Genomic DNA, 19187 nt, shown 5'->3' with positions numbered 1-19187 from the left:
TTTCCCCAGCAAGAGTACAACCCGGGACACATAGCAAAGCCTCAATGAGCACGTTAAAAGAATAAACAATAAAAATAATGTCAAGGTTCAAGAGTTTACAGTATGTACCAAAAAGTAAGAAGTATTCACAGACGCTTTACTTTCGGCAATAGATCAAGTTGCAAAAAAAGTTACATATATGATCTTTACAAATTATTTCATTTTGGGGTGCCTGGGTGGCTCAGTCCGTTAAGTGGCTGCCTTCCACTTAGGTCATGATCCTGGAGTCCTGGGATCAAGCCCTGCATCGGGCATCCTGCTCAGCGAGGAGCCTGCTTCTCCCTCTGCCCTTGACCCCCTGCTAGTACCCACTCTCTCTCTCTCAAATAAATAAATTAATTATTTCATTACCAATCTACCTTGCTATACGAATTGCTATCTAGATGACCTTGCATTACTGCATCCTATAAAGAAAAGTTTGGTAACTATTTGTTAGAATGTGAATAATTTCCTAATTTATCTATTTCATAACTTTGATGATACTGGATTTGTTATTGTTGTTTCATTCTTTATAAAAGTAGAATATGAAGATATCTCAAATTCATTTTGGAAGTATGAAGAGGATAAATATAAATAACTAAAAAGTGAAGTACCTGTACATTCAAATGTTTATTTTTAACCATTCCTTTATACAGACATATTGGGGAATGGAACAGTACTGAAAGAAGATTTCTCAGGATTAATAACACAATTTGATAAAGAGTAGAACATCTGAACAGAATTGGGGAGAAGAAGCAGTAGCAACCTATCAAAACCCATTGTTTCTATTTCTTTTGTTTTACATGACGATGCTTTCTTTATATGGAAGGTATACCATAAATTCAAATTAATTTAAAACAAAATCCTATCCATAAATACATTATTTTTAAGTCGGCTCTACACCCAATGTGGGACTTGAACTCATGACCCCAAGATCAAAACTGCTCTACTGACTAAGCCCAGGCACCCCTCCTATCCATATATTCTAGTATATGTGCTGCTGAAGTAAGCACTTCTATCCATATATTCTAAATACACAATTTTATAAAGTATTCTTGTGAATTTGGAAAATGCTCCTTGTAGTATGTGATTATTACAAGATCACATTCAAAGCCCATGCTATACCAATGGTGAATGTGACATTCTATTTAAGCATAATATAGAATCCATTATTTCTCACTTTAAAGACCTATACTTTCTGGGCGCCTGGGTGGCTCAGTTGGTTAAGCGGCTGCCTTTGGCTCAGGTCATGATCCCGGAGTCCCGGGATCTAGTCCCAGGCCGGGCTCCCTACTCAGCAGACAGCCTGCTTCTCCCTCTGCCCCTCACCCCCCTTGTGCTCTCTCTCTCTCTCTCTCTCTCTCTCTCACTCTCTCTCAAATAAATAAAAATCTTTAAAAATAAGTAAATAAATAAAATAAATACCTATACATTCTAGGAATAAATCAATTCCCTGTCCAGGATAGCCACCAAGTCAAACTCCATTGTCACAAACTTTGATTTAGAGTCAGCAGCTGTGTGACACATGAAGTTTTATATAAATGTGGATGGATTATCACTAACCTCCACAATTCCTAAAAAAGAATTTTAATCTAAGGTTACAGAGGTAATGCACATACACTGCGTGCTAAGAAGTCTAGGTCCTTCCACCAACAGAGAAATTACTGATACTTTCTTGTTCTTAATGAACACCCCATACAAATACACATTTCCAATACTTAGCAAAATCCTAACAGTTCTACCTATCGGGTAGCTTCAACTTGCCACCTACCTCCCACCCAAATTCACCCCCTTATTCTTCACCCTGCTCTCTATTCCTGGAGGTAAATGGATCCCATGAATAGATCCCCTTGCCCTGCTATCAGTTTGGTTCTGACAATGTGAAACTCCCAAAGAAGACAGGAGGGTGAATTAAGTTAGAACATGTATTCCTATCCTAGTGTGACTATACAAATGCCACAAAAAATGGGATGGCTCAAAATAACAGAAATTTATTCTCTCAGAGTTCTGGAGGACAGAAGTCCAAATATCAAGTCCCCTGTGAGCAGGGCCATTCTCCTCTGAACGCACTAGGCAAAAACTGTTCCTTTCTTAGCTTGTGGTGGCTCCTGGCTTTCCCTGGCTATGGCAACATAACTCTGATCTGTCTCCATCTTCACATGACCTTCCTCCCTGTGTCTCTAGGTCTCAAATCTCCTCCCTTTTCTCATAAAGATCCCACCAGTCACTGGATTTAGGCGGACCCTAAATCCAGATAATTTCAACAAGATTCTCAACTTAGGAACACCTGAGTGGCACAGTCTGTTGAATGTCCAACTCATGGTTTCAGCTCAGGTTGTGATCCCAGGGTCGTGGGATCAAGCCATGTGGGGCTCCACGCTTGGTGCGGAGTCTGCTTGAGATTCTCTCCCTCTCCCTCTGCCCCTCCTGCTTGTGCTCTAGCCCTCTTTAGGATAAATAAATAAGTCTTAAAAAAAAAAAAAAAGATTCTCAACTTAATTGCATTTGCAAAGACCCTATCTCCAAATAAGGTCAAATTCACAGATTCCAGGAATTAGGATGTGAACATGTTTTTGGGGGGCATGGTTCAACCCACTACAGATTATTTCCCCAGCTCTCTCTCTTTAAGGTTGCCTTGAGGGGCTGTGTCCCGCCAATTACTGCTTTAAAGTTAGCTCTCTCTCCTGGCTATAGACTGAATGTCTGTGCTCCTCAAAAATTCTTATGTTGAAATCTAACCCCCACTTTGATGATATTTAGAGGTAGGAACCTTTGGGAAGTGATTAGGTCATAAGCCCTCATGAATGGAATTAGTGCCCTTATAAAACAGACTCCAGAGCACTCCCTTCCCCTTTCTGCCATGTAAGAACACAGCAAAAAGTATCTATGAAACAAGAAGTGGGTTCCCACCAGACACCAAATCTACCAGCAGACATGGACTTGATCTTGGACTTCCTAGCCTCCAAAACTATGAGGGGGAAAAAAAAAAAAAACTATGAGAAATACATTTCTTTTGTTTATAAGTCACCTAGTCTATGGTATTTTTGTTATGGCAGGCTGAAGACTAAGACACTCCTTCTGGGAGGTCATCTGGGCCCAACGATGGCAATAGTTACTTAGTTGAGTAATACATTATTGTGCTTTTCCATAACTCACCCTATTATCTTTGGAAGTAGTCCTTTAATTAAATTCTCATTGAATTATCCCTGTTCTGAATGTGTCATCTATTTCTTGCTGTGCATATGCCTGTTACACCTTCCAAATTAATTTCTAGTCCATCCCCTTCTCTCTAGCTATACTACCAATTTCTTTTTTTTAACACTATCAATTTCTTTTTTTTTTTTTTTAAGATTTTATTTATTTATTTGACAGATAGAGACAGCGAGAGAGGGAACACAAGCAGGGGGAGTGGCAGAAGGAGAAGCAGGCTTCCTGCCCAGCAGGAAGCCCGATGCGGGGCTGATCCTAGGAATCCGGGATCATGACCTGAGTCAAAGGCAGACGCTTAATGACTGAGCCACCCAAGCGCCCCTACACTACCAATTTCTAATCCAAGTTACTACCATATCTTACCTAGAATACTGAGAAATTATAAATTAATTTCTCTACTTTTGCTCCTAATCCTTTTCCAATCCATCTCTACCTGGAGTCTAGACTCATTTCTAAAATATAAACTGTACCATGTAGCTCTAATAAACATGTTTTATTTATTAAGATTTTATTTATTTATTAGAGAGAGAGAGCGTGAGTAAGCAGGGGGAGGAGCATAAGGGGAGGGACAAGCAGACTCTGTGCTGAGCACAGAGCCCGATGCAGGGCTCAATCCTCACAACCCTGAGATCATGACCTGAACCAAAATCAAGAGTTGGACAATTAACCAACTGAGCCAACCATATTTAACATGTTTTAAAGACAAGGACTTTAAGGGACACCTGGCTGGCTCAGTCAGGAAAGCATGTGACTCTTGATCTCAGGGTCATGAGTTTGAGCCCATGGATGTAGAGATTACTTAAAAATAAAATCTTAAAAAAATGTAAAATAAAGACAAGGACTTTAAAACAGATATTATAATTCATGGATATAAAGGAGAACATGAGCATAACAAGAGAATAAGTATGGAATCTCAACAGAGAAATGGAAGATCTGAAAAAGACCCAATGGAACTTCTAGAGTTGAAAAGTAAAATGCCTAAAATAAATAATACATCAGATGAGATTAACAGATTAGACACTACAAAATCAGACATCAGTGAAGTTGAAGGTAGTGCAATAGAAACTATTTAAACTGAAACAGGAAAATGTTGGCAAAAAATAAATAAATAAAGTATGCATAAAGCCACAAGTCCAATCTTAAGCAGTCTAATATAATAAACATGTGATTGAAACTTCCGAAGACAGGAGACAGAGGGAAAAAAAATTTTTTTTAAAATAATGGTCAACAAGGACACTGTCCTATCCTTGGAATGTATGCAGTTGTTTTTGTTAAATATTAATTGAATCTCACAGTTAATTCACTGAGTACAAAGAACAATTTAAACAAATGTGATGGCTTTCTTTAAAAAGTCAAAATATGTCCAATTAGATACAAAATATAAACCCACTGATCCCAGAAGCAAAACAGACCCAAAATGAAATACACTAAAGATCCCACAATATGGAAAATGTCTAAAAACCAACAATGAAAAGAAAAATTCTAACATGGAAGGTTGAGGGGTGGATTGTGGCAGTTCTTTTTTTAAAAGTATGACCACTGAATTTTTATCAGATGCAAGACTAGCCAGAAGACGATGAATTACCTTTTTTAAGTAGGTTCTGTCCTCAGTATGGAGCCCAACACAGGGCTTGAACCCATGACCCTGAGATAGAAACCTGAGCTGACACCAAGCGTTGGACACTTAACCAACTGAGCCACCCAGGTTCCCCAATGAAATATGTTTGTTTGTTTAAGATTTTTATTTATTTATTTGACAGAGAGAGATACAGCGAGAGGGAACACAAGCAGGGGGAGTGGGGGAGGGAAAAGCAGGCTTCCCGCGGAGCAGGGAGCCCAATGTGGGGCTCGATTCCAGGACCCTGGGATCATGCCCTGAGCCGAAGGCAGACGCTTAATGACTGAGCCACCCAGGCGCCCCTGAAATGTGTTTTTTAAAGATTTACTTATTTATTTGAGAGAGAGAGAGAGTGTGCACACAAGCACGGGGAGGGGCAGAGGGAGAAGGAGAGAGAGAATCTCAAGCAGACTCCTTGCAGAGCACAGAGCTTGACACAGGTTTCAAGCCCATGACCCTGAGATCATGACCTGAGCTGAAATCAAGAGTTAGATGCTTAATGGACTGAGCCACTCAGGCACCGCCCCCTTTTTAAGAACAGTTTTTTTAAAAGAACAATTTTAAAAAACATTTTCAAAAGCAATTTTTTTTAAGTTTAGTGATAAAAGAAGCACTGTTTTACGTTTTGCAAATTCATTAGTGTGTAACTTAAGAAAATGGAGTCTTAGGGTCACCTGGGTGGCTCAGTCGGGTTAAGCGTCTGCCTTCGGCTCAGGTCACGATCCCAGGGTCCTGGGATCAAGTCCCCAGTCGGGCTCTTTGCTCAGCAGGGAGCCTGCTTCTCCCTCTGCCTACTGCTCCCCCTGCTTGTGCTTGCTCTCTCTCTCTCTCTCTCTCTGACAAATAAATAAATAAATAATTTTTTTAAAAAAGAATGAAATAAAAATATTAAAACAAAACAAAACAAAACAACTGTTACCTTTGAGTGACCATTAAAGACTGAGGGAAGGGAAAAAGAAAAAAAAAAGGAGAGGAACAGAACAGTAAGTCAATAGAAAAGATAAAATGGAACTTAGAAAAATGTTCAATTCAAAAGTCAGGGAAGGGCACGCCTTGGTGACTCAGTCAGTTAAGCATCCGCCTTTGGCCCAGGGTCCTGAGATGGAGGGGCTCCTTGCTCAGCAGGGAGCCTGCTTTTCCCTCTGCCTACCATTCCCCCTGCTTGCAAATAAATGAAATCTTAAAAAAAAAAAAAGTCAGGGAAGGAAGAAACAAAACAAACAAAAGGACAAATAGAACATGAATAGTAACACAGTAGTCTTAAACCTAACAATTTTGAATAATTACATTTACTCTAATTTAAAAGGCACACATTGTCAAACTGGATAAAAAAGACTTTTGTTTACAAGAGATGTGCTTTAAACATAAACAATACAAGACTATTAAACACTAATCATATGGAAAATGGAGTTAACTATTATTAGTGTCAAAAGAAGAAGGCTTCTGGGCAAGAATATTACCAGAAATCATAAAAATAAAAGGATTAAATCATCAAGAAGACATACTTCCTAACTGTATATGCACTTACTAACAGCTTTAAAATTCATGAAGCAAAAACTGAAATAAAAAGAAAAATCCACAATTACAGTTAGAAATAAACACCTTCAGCAATTGATAAAAAACAAGTAGTTGGAAAATGAGTAAGAATATAGAAAATTAATATTATCAACCAACTTGACCTGACATTCATAGAATATTATATCCAAAAGTACAATACATATTCTTTAAGTGCACATGAATGTGCACCAGGATAGACCATATCTGAGCCATAAAACAAATCTCAATAAATATAAATGGATTAAAATCATAGACATAGGGCACCTGGGTGGCTCAGTTGGTTGAGCAACTGCCTTCGGCTCAGGTCATGATCCTGGAGTCCCGGGATCAAGTCCCACAACGGGCTTCCTGCTCAGCAGGGAGTCTGCTTCTCCCTCTGACCCTCTTCCCCCTCGTGCTCTCTATCTCTCATTCTCTCTCTCTCAAATAAATAAAATCTTTAAAAAAAAATAAAATAAAATCAGAGACATAGTTCTATGATCATAGTTCTCTGACAATTACATTAGAAGTCAATTTAAAAAAAATTGTGAAATATCCCCAACTGTTTGGTAATGAAGCAATACATTTCTAAATATCCCATGGCTCAAATAAGATCTCATAATGGTAATCAGAAAATATTTTGAACAATATATCAGAATTTATGGGTATTAACCAAAGCTGTGTTAGAGGAAATGTATAGCTCTAAATGTTTCTTTCTTTCTTTTTTTTTTTTTAAAGATTTCATTTATTTATTTGACAGAGAGAGAGAGAGCGCGAGAGAGGGAACACAAGCAGTGGGAGAGGGTGAGGGAGAAGCAAGCATCCCGCCAAGCAGGGAGCCCGATGCGGGGCTTGATCCCAGGACCCTGGGATCACGACCTGAGCTGAAGGCAGACGCTTAACGACTGAGCCACCCAGGTGCCCTGCTCTAAATGTTTCTATTATAAATAAGAAAGATATAGAATTAATGACCTAAGTTCCCACCTTAAAGAGATAAAAAAGAGACTAAATTAAACCCAGAGTAAACATAAGAAATTATAAAGATAGGAGCAGAAATAAGAGAAAACAGATGTACAATGGATATAAATCAAAGCCAAAAGTCAGTTCTTCAAAAAAACTAATAATATTACCAAATCCCTGCTAACAAAGACTAAGAGAAAGAAAAAAGAGAAAACACCAGTACCAGGAACAAAAGACTGAACGTCATTACAGACCCTATAAGCATTAAAAAGATAATAAAGGAATTGTTATGAACAATTTTGCCAATAAATTTGGTAATTCAGATGAAATACAGAAATTACTAGAATAACAAACTACAAAAACTGACAATCTGTTAGACATAACATTCCTAAACGTATGTGCACTTATTTCTTGATAAACTGACCCTTTTATAAATATAAAATGAAAGTATATGAATAGCTCTCCCAAAGAAATTCAAGTCTCAATGGCTTCACTAGTGAGTTCTATTAAACATCAAAGGAAGAAATAATCTCGGGATTGTGAGTTCAAGCCCCACAGTGGAGGTAGAGTTTACTTAAAAGAAATAAATAGGGGGTGCCTGCAAGGCGCAGTTGGTTAAGCGCCAGACTCTTGGTTTCAGCTCAGGTCATGATCTCAGGGTTGTGAGATCGAGCTCCACACTGGGCTCCGCACTCAGCTCAGGGTCTGCCTCAGACCCTCTCTCCTGGGGCACCTGGGTGGCTCAGTTGTTAAGCATCTGCCTTCGGCTCAGGTCATCATCCCAGGGTACTGGGATCGAACCCGACATTAGGCTCTCTGCTTGGCGGAAAGCCTGCTTCTCCCTCTCTCACTCCCCCTGCTTGTGTTCCTTCTCTCACTGTCTATCTCTCTGCCAAATATATAAATAAAATCTTTAAAAAAAATTAAAAAAAAGACCCTCTCTCCTTTGCCCCTCCACCCCGCTCTGACTCTCTCTCAAATAAATAAAATCTTAAAAAAAAGAAAAAATTTAAAAAAAAGAATACCCATGCTCCACAAACTAAAAAAGTTGAATAGGAAAAAGAATTTGAATAGGGGACATTTCCCAATTCATTTTTTGAGGCTAGTATTATCCTAATACTAAAACTAGATAAAATCTTTTCTGGAGAGCAATTTTCCTCATAAACATGGACATAAAAATACTTAACAAAATATCAGCAAACAGAATCCTGTGATATATAAAAAATACATCATGACCAGGTGGGGATTATTTCTAGAATGTAAAGTTAAATTCACAATAAAATCCACCACATTAACAGAATAAACAACAACAACAACAAAAATACAGTCTTAAATGCTGAAGCATTTGATAAAATTCAACACACATTCATAACTTAAAAAATACTCCTAGCAAAGCAGGAATAGAAGAAAACTTCCTTAATTTGATAAAGGGCATCTATGGAAAAACCTACAGCCAGTATCATACTTAAAGGTGAAAGACCTAGAATACAAAGATGTCTACTCTCACAACTTCAACATTCTACAAAGGTCCTAGAAAATGCAATTTAGAAAAAGTTAACAAGGGGGCGCCTGGGTGGCTCAGTCGGTTGGGCGTTTCCCTTCAGCTCTGGTCATGATCTCCCGGTCCTGGGACTGAGCCCGGACTCCGGCTCTCTGCTTGGAGGGGAGTCTGCTTCTCTCTCTCACTCTAGCCTGTGTTCTCCACCCCACTCCAAATAAATAAATAAAATCTTAAAAAAAAAAAAAAGGTGGGGGGAAGGAAATAGAAAGCATAAACTTAAAAAACAAAAAGCTGAACTAAAAGGGAATAAAGTAAAGCTGTCTTTATTTGCTGATGACATGACTGTGAAGAAAACCTTAAGAAATCTGAAAAAAAAAACTAGAGAAAAGTGAACCTAGCAGGTTGCAGAACACAAGATCAATACATCAAAAAAAAATTGTATTGTTTTTAAAAGTATTTACAGAATCAAAACTAGAGATCAATTTAACAAAATATGTGAAAGACCTTTATATCAAAAACCACAACACATAAAGGCAACATACACAAATGGAGAAACAGCATAAGCAAAAATGTATTCGTGCACTGTATTAATTTTTGAAGTTAATTAAAAATAAAAGCTTATAAATAATACAACTGTATACAGTACACTATGGAACCAGAGAGAAAACGGGTTGATCACTTTTCTAAGGAAATTTGTTTTAACTTCAGGCAGCGGCAACAAAAAATGTGCTTGAGATACTGTGCTAGCACACGCTTAAAAACCCAGCTGTTCCATTAGGTACAAACAAATTTACAAATCATATAGCAGCATTTAAAAGTGAGTCCAAAAAAGTACAGGAGCACAGGCAAGATCTTTGCAGGGCACAAAAGCCTTCCAACAAGGCGCTGTATGCAAAGTACAACCTCAGTGAATATTTCCTTCCCTCCGTATTTTAGGTTCACTAGAACCTTCACTAGATTTTGAGTTCTACGAGGGTGACCCTTGGGGCTTTGTAGAATGTGGAGTCTGACTTCAGAACACCTGATGTCAGGTTCAGGTTCCTGAGCAAATCAACTAACTTTCAGAGTTCTCAACTTCTCCACACACCAGTAAAATGGAGACTATCAATGCCTACAAAAGACAGGAGATAACCAAATTACTCTAGAAACGAGACACAACACACAGTAAGCAGCAAATACACTCTTTTGGTTTGCGTAAGTTTAGTTTAGTTTAATAGGAATCCCGGGGGGGGGGCTCGGGGGGAGGGAGAACACGTGAAATGAAGGAATTTCAGTCCTGGGGTTCCAGTTCTCTTCGCCGGGCTCAGGAGGGCCTTCCAGTTAGAGCTGCCAGGCCCAAGGCCTTGGGTAATAGGGACTGCTGGGTCACAGCCTCTGTGGGGTACCACGTCCACAATGCACGTGGCAGTAAGGTCGAGGTTTGGGCCATCTGGCTCCATTTTGACAGTAATAAGCGCCACCGTCTACTGCCGGCCAAGCCTAGTGCTATGACCAGAGCTTACGTCCAAACTTATCCCACCCTGCAAAAGACCGGCTGCCTTCCGCAAACAGGTAAGAGTCGGAGACCCGAGGAGAGGCCTACCCCCTCCCCAAGGTCACCCGAGGGACGGCACTTGCCCGCGCCGCGCCTCCACGCTAAGGCGTGAGGTGAGCGCGCTCGGCCCGGAGGCTGGGACGCCCTGGGCAGAAAACTCCCTTCCAGCAAGCACTTCCCCAGCGACGACAGGAGCCCAGCCGCGGCTCAGCCCTTGCCTTTACCCCCGCGTCGGCCAAACGAACCAGCAACTGCCCCCGCGCAGTCCCCGACGACTCCCTGACGAGCGTGGCGTCCCGCCGAGGTCCGCGTCCCCGCCCCCGTGCTCACCTGCACCACGCAGCAACCCAGCGCATCCTTCTGAGCGTCAGGAGGGACGATGGTCCGGGGCGAGAGGCCCGGGTGCAAGAAGTGAACCATGGCGACCCCCTTCGGTGGGGCGTCAGGAGAGAGCGGGCGACGAGCCGGGAGTCGAGTCCTGACCAGGATCCCGCGAGAGGAGGAGTCCACTCCAGCCGGGAGGCAGCTTGAGCCGCGCCGGCTCCTAGGCAGCGTACGCAGCCCTCACGCCGGTCCGTCCCGGCCGCGAGAGTTTTGAAACGCCCGGCGTGGCGGCGCGCACGCGCCCGCCGCAGCCTCGCCCCTCCCGCGGAGGCCTGACCGCCGCAGACCCCGCCCCCAGGATGAGCTCTCCCCTCGCCTATTCTCCCCTCCCCCACCAAAGCCGACCACTACCCCACCCTGTCAGGGCCCAACCGTCCCCCTTCGGGCACCCCGTCGCCGCCGCAAGCAGCCTAAATACCTGCTGTGCCACTCACCCAACTCCTACTCACCCCTCTGAGACCAACTTCACAGATACCTATACCTCAAAGATTGATAGCGCATTTCTGTCGCCGCTCTAAAGCCTGCCCACAGACCACTTCAATGAAGTTGGGAAATAGAATATGTTTTTATTTTTGTTTTCGTAATCTCTATACCCATCGTGGGGCTCGAACTCAGGACCTAAGATCAAGAGTCGCATACTGGGGCGCCGGGGTGGCTCAGTCGTTAAGCGTCTGCCTTCGGCTCGGGTCATGATCCCAGAGTCCTGGGATCGAGCCCCACATCGGGCTCCCTGCTCAGCCAGAAGCCTGCCTCTCCCTCTCCCACTCCCCCCGCTTGTGTTCCCTCCCTCGCTGTGTCTTTCTCTGTCAAAGTCAAATAAATAAAATCTTTAAATATATATATAGAATATATACTTTAAAGACCTTTCTCCTAAAACTCCAGCACAGGCACCTCTATTGCATCAGACTTCGCTTTTTCAGCTCCTGACATTGGACGAATCAAGTACCAAAACCAGGGCGCCTGGGTGGCTCAGTTGGTTCAGCGACTGCCTTCGGCTCAGGTCATGATCCCGGAGTCCTGGGATTGAGTCCCACATCGGGCTCCCTGCTCAGCAGGGAGTCTGCTTCTCCCTCTGACCCTCCCCCCTCTCATGCTCTCTCTCTCTCTCTCTCTCTCTCTCTCTCTCATTCTCTCAAATAAATTAATTAGTTAATTAAAAAAAAAGAAAGAAAAAATATGTCTTGAAAAGGGTAGTTCTAAAAGTATGAACCTTGGATTTGAATCCTGGATTGGAATGCCTGCTCAGCCGTATCTACTAAGTTGTAAACCTTGGGCAAGATTCTTAATTTCTCTGAAACTCAACATCCTCATCGGTAAAGTAGGGTAAGAATGTTTTAGCACAGAGAGTTATGTAAAGATTAAACAAGATAATGTACATAAAAAACATAATGCTTGACACATAGTAAGTCCTTGATAAGTGGATTCAAAGTACAAATACTTTGCAAAATGCTTTCCTTTCACATTTATTCTTTTATTTAATCCTTATACCAAAAAAAAAAAAAAAATCCTTGTCAGTAGGTATCTCCATTTTACCCACAGAGAAACTGAACACCTGAGAGGTTGAAAAGACAAGGTAAATTGTACCCACCTGATGAGTGGAAAACCTGACAGTCAAAATCCAGTTTTCTAACTCCTAGCCAGTAAATGTTCGGGGGGTTTTCAGTGGACTATTTCATAGCTTCTCCTCTATCCTCAAACTTCCAACACCTCCTCCCCCAACCATATTCTCAGCTGCCTGTTTTACTGAAAAAAGAAAAGCAATTAAAAAAAAAAAGGTACCAAGCTCCCGCCATCACATCTACCCACCTATCTATATTGGCTGTCTTTGCCTTACCACCTATTACTATCACCTATTTTGCTCTTACCTACGGCCAACTCCTGCACTTGGACTTGTCCACTAGATCTCATCCCCTCTTGCTTACTCAAAGATATCATCCAGCAGCGTCCTTTCTTACTCCTGCATTATCATTTTTTCCCTCTTTCTTGGATCATTGCCACCAGCATACAAACAAACTGAGGGATGCCTGGCTGGCTAAGTCAGTGCAGCGTGGGACTCTTGATTTTGGTTGTTAAGTTCCAGCCCCACTTTGGGTGCAGAGATTGCTTAAAAATAAAATCTTTAAAAAAAAATAAATAACTGGGGCACTTGGGTGGCTCAATCAGTGAAAGCGTCTGCCTTGGGCTCAGGTCATGATCCCAGGGTCCTGGGATGGACCCCGCATTGGGCTCACAGCTCAGTGGGGAGTCTGCTTCTCCCAATCCCTTTGCTCCTCCTCCCTGCTTGTGCACTCTCTCTCAAATATGTACATAAATAAATATCTTTTAAAAATAAGTAAAAATAAATAATAAGTCAAACTGATACTTTTCCCATAATTAAAAACAAAAATACTTCTTTTAACCTAATTTCTCTATTCAGGTTGTTAAAATCAAAACAAATGGAGACCAGCTTTGAAAATTCATTCCCTGGGGGCGCCTGGGTGGCTCAGATGGTTAAGCGTCTGCCTTCGGCTCAGGTTATGATCCCAGGGTTCTGGGATCGAGCCCCACATCAGGCTCCTGGCTCAGCGGGGAGCCTGCTTCTCTCTGCCTCTCTCCCTGTTCATGCACGCTCTCTCTCTCTCTGTATTTCTGTGTCTCAAATGAATAAATAAAATCTTTAAAAAAAAAGAAAAAGAAAAAAAAAGAAAATTCATTCCCTGAACAGAAGAAAACAGTTTAGTTTAGCTTATTTTGCAAAGCTAACTTAGCCTGGGTCATTTCTTGCCTATGCTTCTGAAAATCATAAGCAAAACTTAAACTGGGGGTGCCTGCATGCTCAGTCTGTTAAGCGTCCGCCTTCGGCTCAGGTCATGTCCCAGGGTCCTGGGCTCAAGCCCAGCATTGGGCTCCTTGCTCGGCTGAGAGCCTGCTTCTCTCTCCCTCTTCTGCTCCCCCTGCTTGTGTGCTCGTGTTCACTCTCCCTCTCTCTGTCAAATAAATAAATAAAATCTTAAAAAAAAAAAAAAAAACAGGGGCGCCTGGGTGGCTCAGTCGGTTAAGCGGCTGCCTTCGGCTCGGGTCATGATCCCAGGGTCCTGGGATTGAGCCCCACGTCTGGCTCCCTGCTCAGAGGAGAGCCTGCTTCTTCCTCTCCCTCTGCCTGCCACTCCGCCTACTTGTGCTCGCTCTCTATCTCTCTGTCAAATAAATAAATAAAAATCTTTAAACAAAAAACAAAAAACAAAAACCCACAGAACTTAAACTGTTTCCCAAGTTTCCTATGTGGTAACCACTGACCAATTCCCTATCATTTAAGAAAACTCTAGTATTATAACCAACCACTGTGAAGAGTAAACAATCCCCGCTTTCTCACTATACAAGCTGCTTTATAACCCCTGAGCCTCACTCCATATTTTGGTTTTGAGTGCTCTTGGTTTGCAAAGTTTTGGTGTGCACAATAAACTTTTACTAATCACTACTTTGGTGATTCATTTGTTTTATTTCAATTATTTCTGAACTTTTGACAAGGTATTATCCCCATATCCTATGTTTTACAGAGAAGCTTCTCCATGATATGGTCTGTATTCACTGTCTCGTACCCTTTGCTTTCACCCTGACCACTCCATTAAACAGTTCTTGTCAACTTCCAAGTTGCTAAATTCAGTGGTCACTTTTCTTTCTTTGTTTTGACAATTCAGCAGCATTTGACCCAAGTGATTTCTTCTTCTTTAAAATACTTTCATTTGGCTTCCAGAACACATCTCTTCCTCCTCTCCCATCCCTACGTCTTTCTTCTTTCTTTCTCTCTTCCTCCTACCTCATTGGCTGCTCCTTCTCATCCTCCTGATTCAGAGTTCTACATCTTTGTGTATGCCAGGATTTAGCACTTGTATACCTCTCCTCTAGCCATTCTCTTTTACTCATGGGGATTTTATCTAGTTTCACAATTTTAAAAGCAATCTATATGCTGATGTATCCCTATTTGAATGTGTCTACCCTATGCCTCACTTTAAAACTTCAGGCTCATATCCAGCTGTCTATTCAACATATCCACCTGGTTATGTAAACAGCCTTAATGTGTCCAAAAGTAAACTCTTGATATCCTTCCCTAACTTGCTTTTCTTCTCAGTCTTTCCTATTTCAGCATATGCCAACTTCTTCATTTCAGTTGCTTATAAATTCTTGGAAATCATTTTTAACTCTTATTCTTTTCTTCTAATTTTTTTTAAAGATTTTATTTATTTGAGAGAGAGAGAGCATGCGCATGAGCAGTGGGAAGGGGCAGAGAGAGAGGGAGAAGCAGACTCCCCGTTGAACAGGGAGCCTGAAGCAGGACTCGAACCCAGAACCCTTGGCCCATGACCTGAGCTGAAGGCAGGCATCTTCTCAGGTGCCCCCCCCCCTTTTTTTAAGTATGCGCTATGCCCAACATGGGGCTTGAACTCAAGGCTGCCAGATCAAGAGTCCCATGCTCTCCTAACTGAGCCAGCCCGGTGCCCCCTCATCTTTTATTCTTATACCCCATATCCTATTTAGTAAGAAATTCTGTTGGTTCTATCTTCAAAATATATCTAGAGACTATGTCTTACTCTTCCCCGGGCCAAGTGCCTATCATTGCCCACTTGGACTTTTACAATATCCTCCTGTCTGGAATCTGTAAGATTCTACATAGTCTGTTCTGTTCATGCCCTTCTCTCCCTTCCCCTTCTGCCATTCTCCCCTGTGCTTATTCTGCCCCAGCTCTGTTGGACTCCTTGCTATTCTCATGGATGGCTCTCTTACCTCCTTCAAGTTTTTGCTCAAATACTGCCTTATCAATAAGGACTTCCCTGGCTGGGATACATTAAATAGCAATCCTCACAACGATCACCACACCATCCCCATACTGCTTGTCCCTTTTGCTCTGCTTTCAAACTTAACACTATTTGTCATGCTATTTATTTTATTTCTTTTAATTTTCTGACTGCCCCTCTCTAAGGGGAAAAAAAAAAATGTAAGCTACATGAGGACAAAGACTTTGCTTTGTTGTATCCCCAAGCCTAAAACAGTGCCTAACTTCTAGAAGGTGGTCAGTAATATTTGTTGAAAAAATACATGGCTACCTGAAAAAAAAATGAATTGTAGCTCTAGAGGAAAGTTTCATTCTGAAATCACAGACAAGATTGCCTCTATTTAGGGAGGGATAAGTTTTGTGATAACCTGTTCCTCTGTCCCTTCCTCCCCTAATCTCCTCTATGCCTATCCCCCCACCAATTTGTCAGTTTTTCTTTTTTTTTTTTAAGATTTTATTTATTTATTTGACAGAGAGAGAGAGACAGTGAGAGAGGGAACATAAGCAGGGGGAGTGGGAGAGGGAGAAGCAGACCCCCCTGCTGAACAGGGAGCCTGATGCGGGGCTTGTTCCCAGGACCCCGGGATCATGACCTGAGCCGCGAAGGCAGACACCTAACGACTGAGCTACCCAGGTGCCCCGTCAGTTTTTCAATTCAGTTTAACCGTTTTTGAAGATTGAGTCCATGGTCCTAATTGATCTGTTACCAGACTCATCCCTTCTAATTCTTCACCCACTTTCAGTGAGTGCTCTACATAAAACACAAATCTGATCACCTTTCTTCCCGGTTTTAAAACACTTCCATGGGGCACCTAGGTGGCTCAGTCGGTAAGTGTCTGCCTTCGGTTCAGGTCATGATCCCAGGGTCCTAGGATCGAGCCCCACGTCGGGCTCCCTGCTCAGCGGGAAGCCTGCTTCTCCCTCTCCCACTCCCCCTGCTTGTGATCCCTCTCTCACTGTGTCTCTCTGTCAAATGAATAAATGAAATCTTAAAAACACACACACAAAAACACTTCCATGTCCCCATTGTCCTCAGAATGAAACCCAAACTTCTTAGAATGGTTTTCAATGGCTCTTCATGATCAGGCTCCTGGTTACCTCTCTAGTCTAAACCATGAATACTCTCATTATAACCTTTCCTTTGGCCATTGTGTACTGAAGTTGTTTCACTACCAAAATGTACTTCTGCACACTCGTTGTTATCCACTCTACTTCCCCCTACTAATTCCTATTGATCCTTTAGATCTCACTTGGATCTCACTTCCTCTAGAAAGTCTTACTGAGGGGCGCCTGGTGGCTCAGTCGTTGGGCGTCTGCCTTCGGCTCGGGTCGTGATCTCAGGATCCTGGGATCGAGCCCCGTATCGGGCTCCCTGCTCAGCGGGGAGCCTGCTCCTCCCTCTCCCACTCCCCCTGCTTGTGTTCCCTCTCTCGCTGTGTCTCTGTCAAATAAATAAAATCTTTAAAAAAAAAATTAAAAAAAAGTCTTACTGACATACCCCACCCTCTTCCTGCCAACTCTGAAGAAAAGGTAGGGGAATGATAGTGCAGATGCAGACAAATTGAGAAGTTTAAAGAAATTAAACTTCTGAAATAAAATTAGAAAACCCTAGTCAAGATCGCTTTAAATTATGGTAGAATTTTTTTAAGAACTTTATAAAATCTCAGGGCGCCTGGGTGGCTCAGATGGTTAAGCGTCTGCCTTCGGCTCAGGTCTTGGTCCCGGGGTCCTGGGATCAAGCCCTGCGTCGGGCTTCCTGCTTGGCTGGGAGCCCGCTTCTCCCTCTCCTTCTGCTGCTCCCCCTGCTTGTGCTCTCTCACTCTCTCTGTCAAATAAATAAATAAAATCTTAAAAAAAAAAGGACTTTATAAAATCTCTTAAGCTTTGTTGCCCTGAAGTATAGGGGAAAGATCACGAGGTTTGATGTCAAAAAAGCCTGAATTCAAGTTCCACTTCACCTCTGCTTTGGGCAGTTATTTAACCTATGAGCTTCAGTTTCCTTTTCTGGAAAATGAGTTTAATAAAAATACCAAACTTGCAGAATTTCAAAAACTAATAGAACATCTACCCCATGTGTTATTTTTGGCTTCTCAAATAGAAAGGATGCTTTCTAAGGGAAAGGGTCATGTGATGGTCTAAATTTGAGCAAGTCTTTGTCTCTTTCTGGGCATCAAAGAAACACACAAAAATAAGCTATTAACATTGGTGGTTTACCCATATCTATGTCTGTTAGCTTTGGTTTATTTCTCCCATTGTAGTGATCAGCAATAAAGCCTTTATTATGGGAAAAGCATGCCTAGGAAATAAAGAATGAAACTGGAACCACGGAAGAGTACAAAGTGTCAGAGCTCTAAACAGGAAAGGTTTAAATTGGATTTGAGATGGGCCTTAAAGGTTAAATTGGATTTTCCCTCTTCATAGCACAGTGATTAAGAGCATAGATTTCAGAGTCTGACAGACCTGAGTCTTATGTGTGACTCTGACACCTAATAGCTTGTGACCTTGGCAAAATTATCTAATACCTCACAATTTCTGTATCCATAAAATGGAATAATTATCATCTTTACAAGGTTATTGCAAGGCTTAGCTGAGAAAATAGATATAAAACGGCTTAGCATAGTGCTTGCCTTGATATACTTTCTGGTTATATTGGAATTCCAAGTCAACCATTGGAATCTATCAAATAACTAGTAGTATTTGAAATTATAGACCCCCTACAATAGTACTTGCTGCATAGTGCTAATTGATTGACCCCACATCCTAAACTATGGCTGATTTATTCCCATAGGTCTTTAAAGGGGAAAAGTCTTTAAATCCATTGCTAATATCCACAAACAATGTGATTTATTTCATGAGCTGTTTCAGAGGGCTTTTGATTATAATTATAATTATAATTATACCTTTGCCTTCACATTGAAAGACATCAGTACTAGTATTTTACAAAGTAGCCAAGGTTCTGCCAATAGTGGGGACCCTAGTGTGAAAAGTGTCTACGTTTAATCTCCAAGTTCCTCCGTACTGTCTTATGATTTGAAGCAAGTCGGTTGACCTCTTTAGCCTTCCCTTCAAAGGGGATAATTATCTTCCCTTACAAGATGTTTGAGAGTTAAACACAGCACTTGGCTAATTATTCATAATATCTGCAGTTTTGAAGTGTTTTGTTTAAAGCTGAATTGATGAGACGGGAGAATTAGGTAGAAAATGTGTTTGCTAACTCCTTAATTTCCATATTCACATATGACAATCACCATTCGTATGTAATTGAAATGGTTCCTTTTATAATGTGTATTAATGGGAAGTGACAGGAGATCTAAGGTTTTTTGTTTTAAGTGATTTCTATGCCCAGCGTGTGGCTCACTCTTGATCAAGAGTCGCTTGCTCCACTGTCTGAGCCACCCAGGCGCCTGAGCAAAGTTTTTTTTCACTCTTAGCTCTTATATTCACATCCCAGTCTAGGAGGGATACTTACTAGAGATGGTCTTTGACTGAGTCATTACAAGATAAGTTTAAACAGCTGTCCTACTGAATGCAGGGGGGAGTAAGCCATTCACTTGCAGCATCTGGCTACTAGTGCCATTTCCCCAAACCTGTTCCAAAGGCTTACTCTGAAAGCTAA

The 19187-nt window shown here is 41.7% G+C and overlaps 1 protein-coding gene across 1 annotated transcript in view; it reads right to left on the bottom strand.

Annotated features, from left to right (window-relative positions):
- Nucleotides 1–10803, bottom strand: part of ZYG11A (zyg-11 family member A, cell cycle regulator) — a 77763-nt gene extending 66960 nt beyond the window's left edge. Inside the window, 1 exon segment of the mRNA XM_027602077.2 lies at nucleotides 10708–10803. Coding sequence (XP_027457878.2) covers nucleotides 10708–10797 — 90 coding nt within the window. The 5' untranslated portion in view covers nucleotides 10798–10803.
- Between the last annotated feature and the right edge of the window lie 8384 nt (nucleotides 10804–19187).

Source organism: Zalophus californianus, chromosome 4, assembly GCF_009762305.2.
Source record: "Zalophus californianus isolate mZalCal1 chromosome 4, mZalCal1.pri.v2, whole genome shotgun sequence".
Lineage (NCBI taxonomy): Eukaryota > Metazoa > Chordata > Mammalia > Carnivora > Otariidae > Zalophus > Zalophus californianus.
The sequence above is the reverse complement of the archived record's forward strand: the minus strand, read 5'-3'. Positions and strand labels throughout refer to the sequence as shown.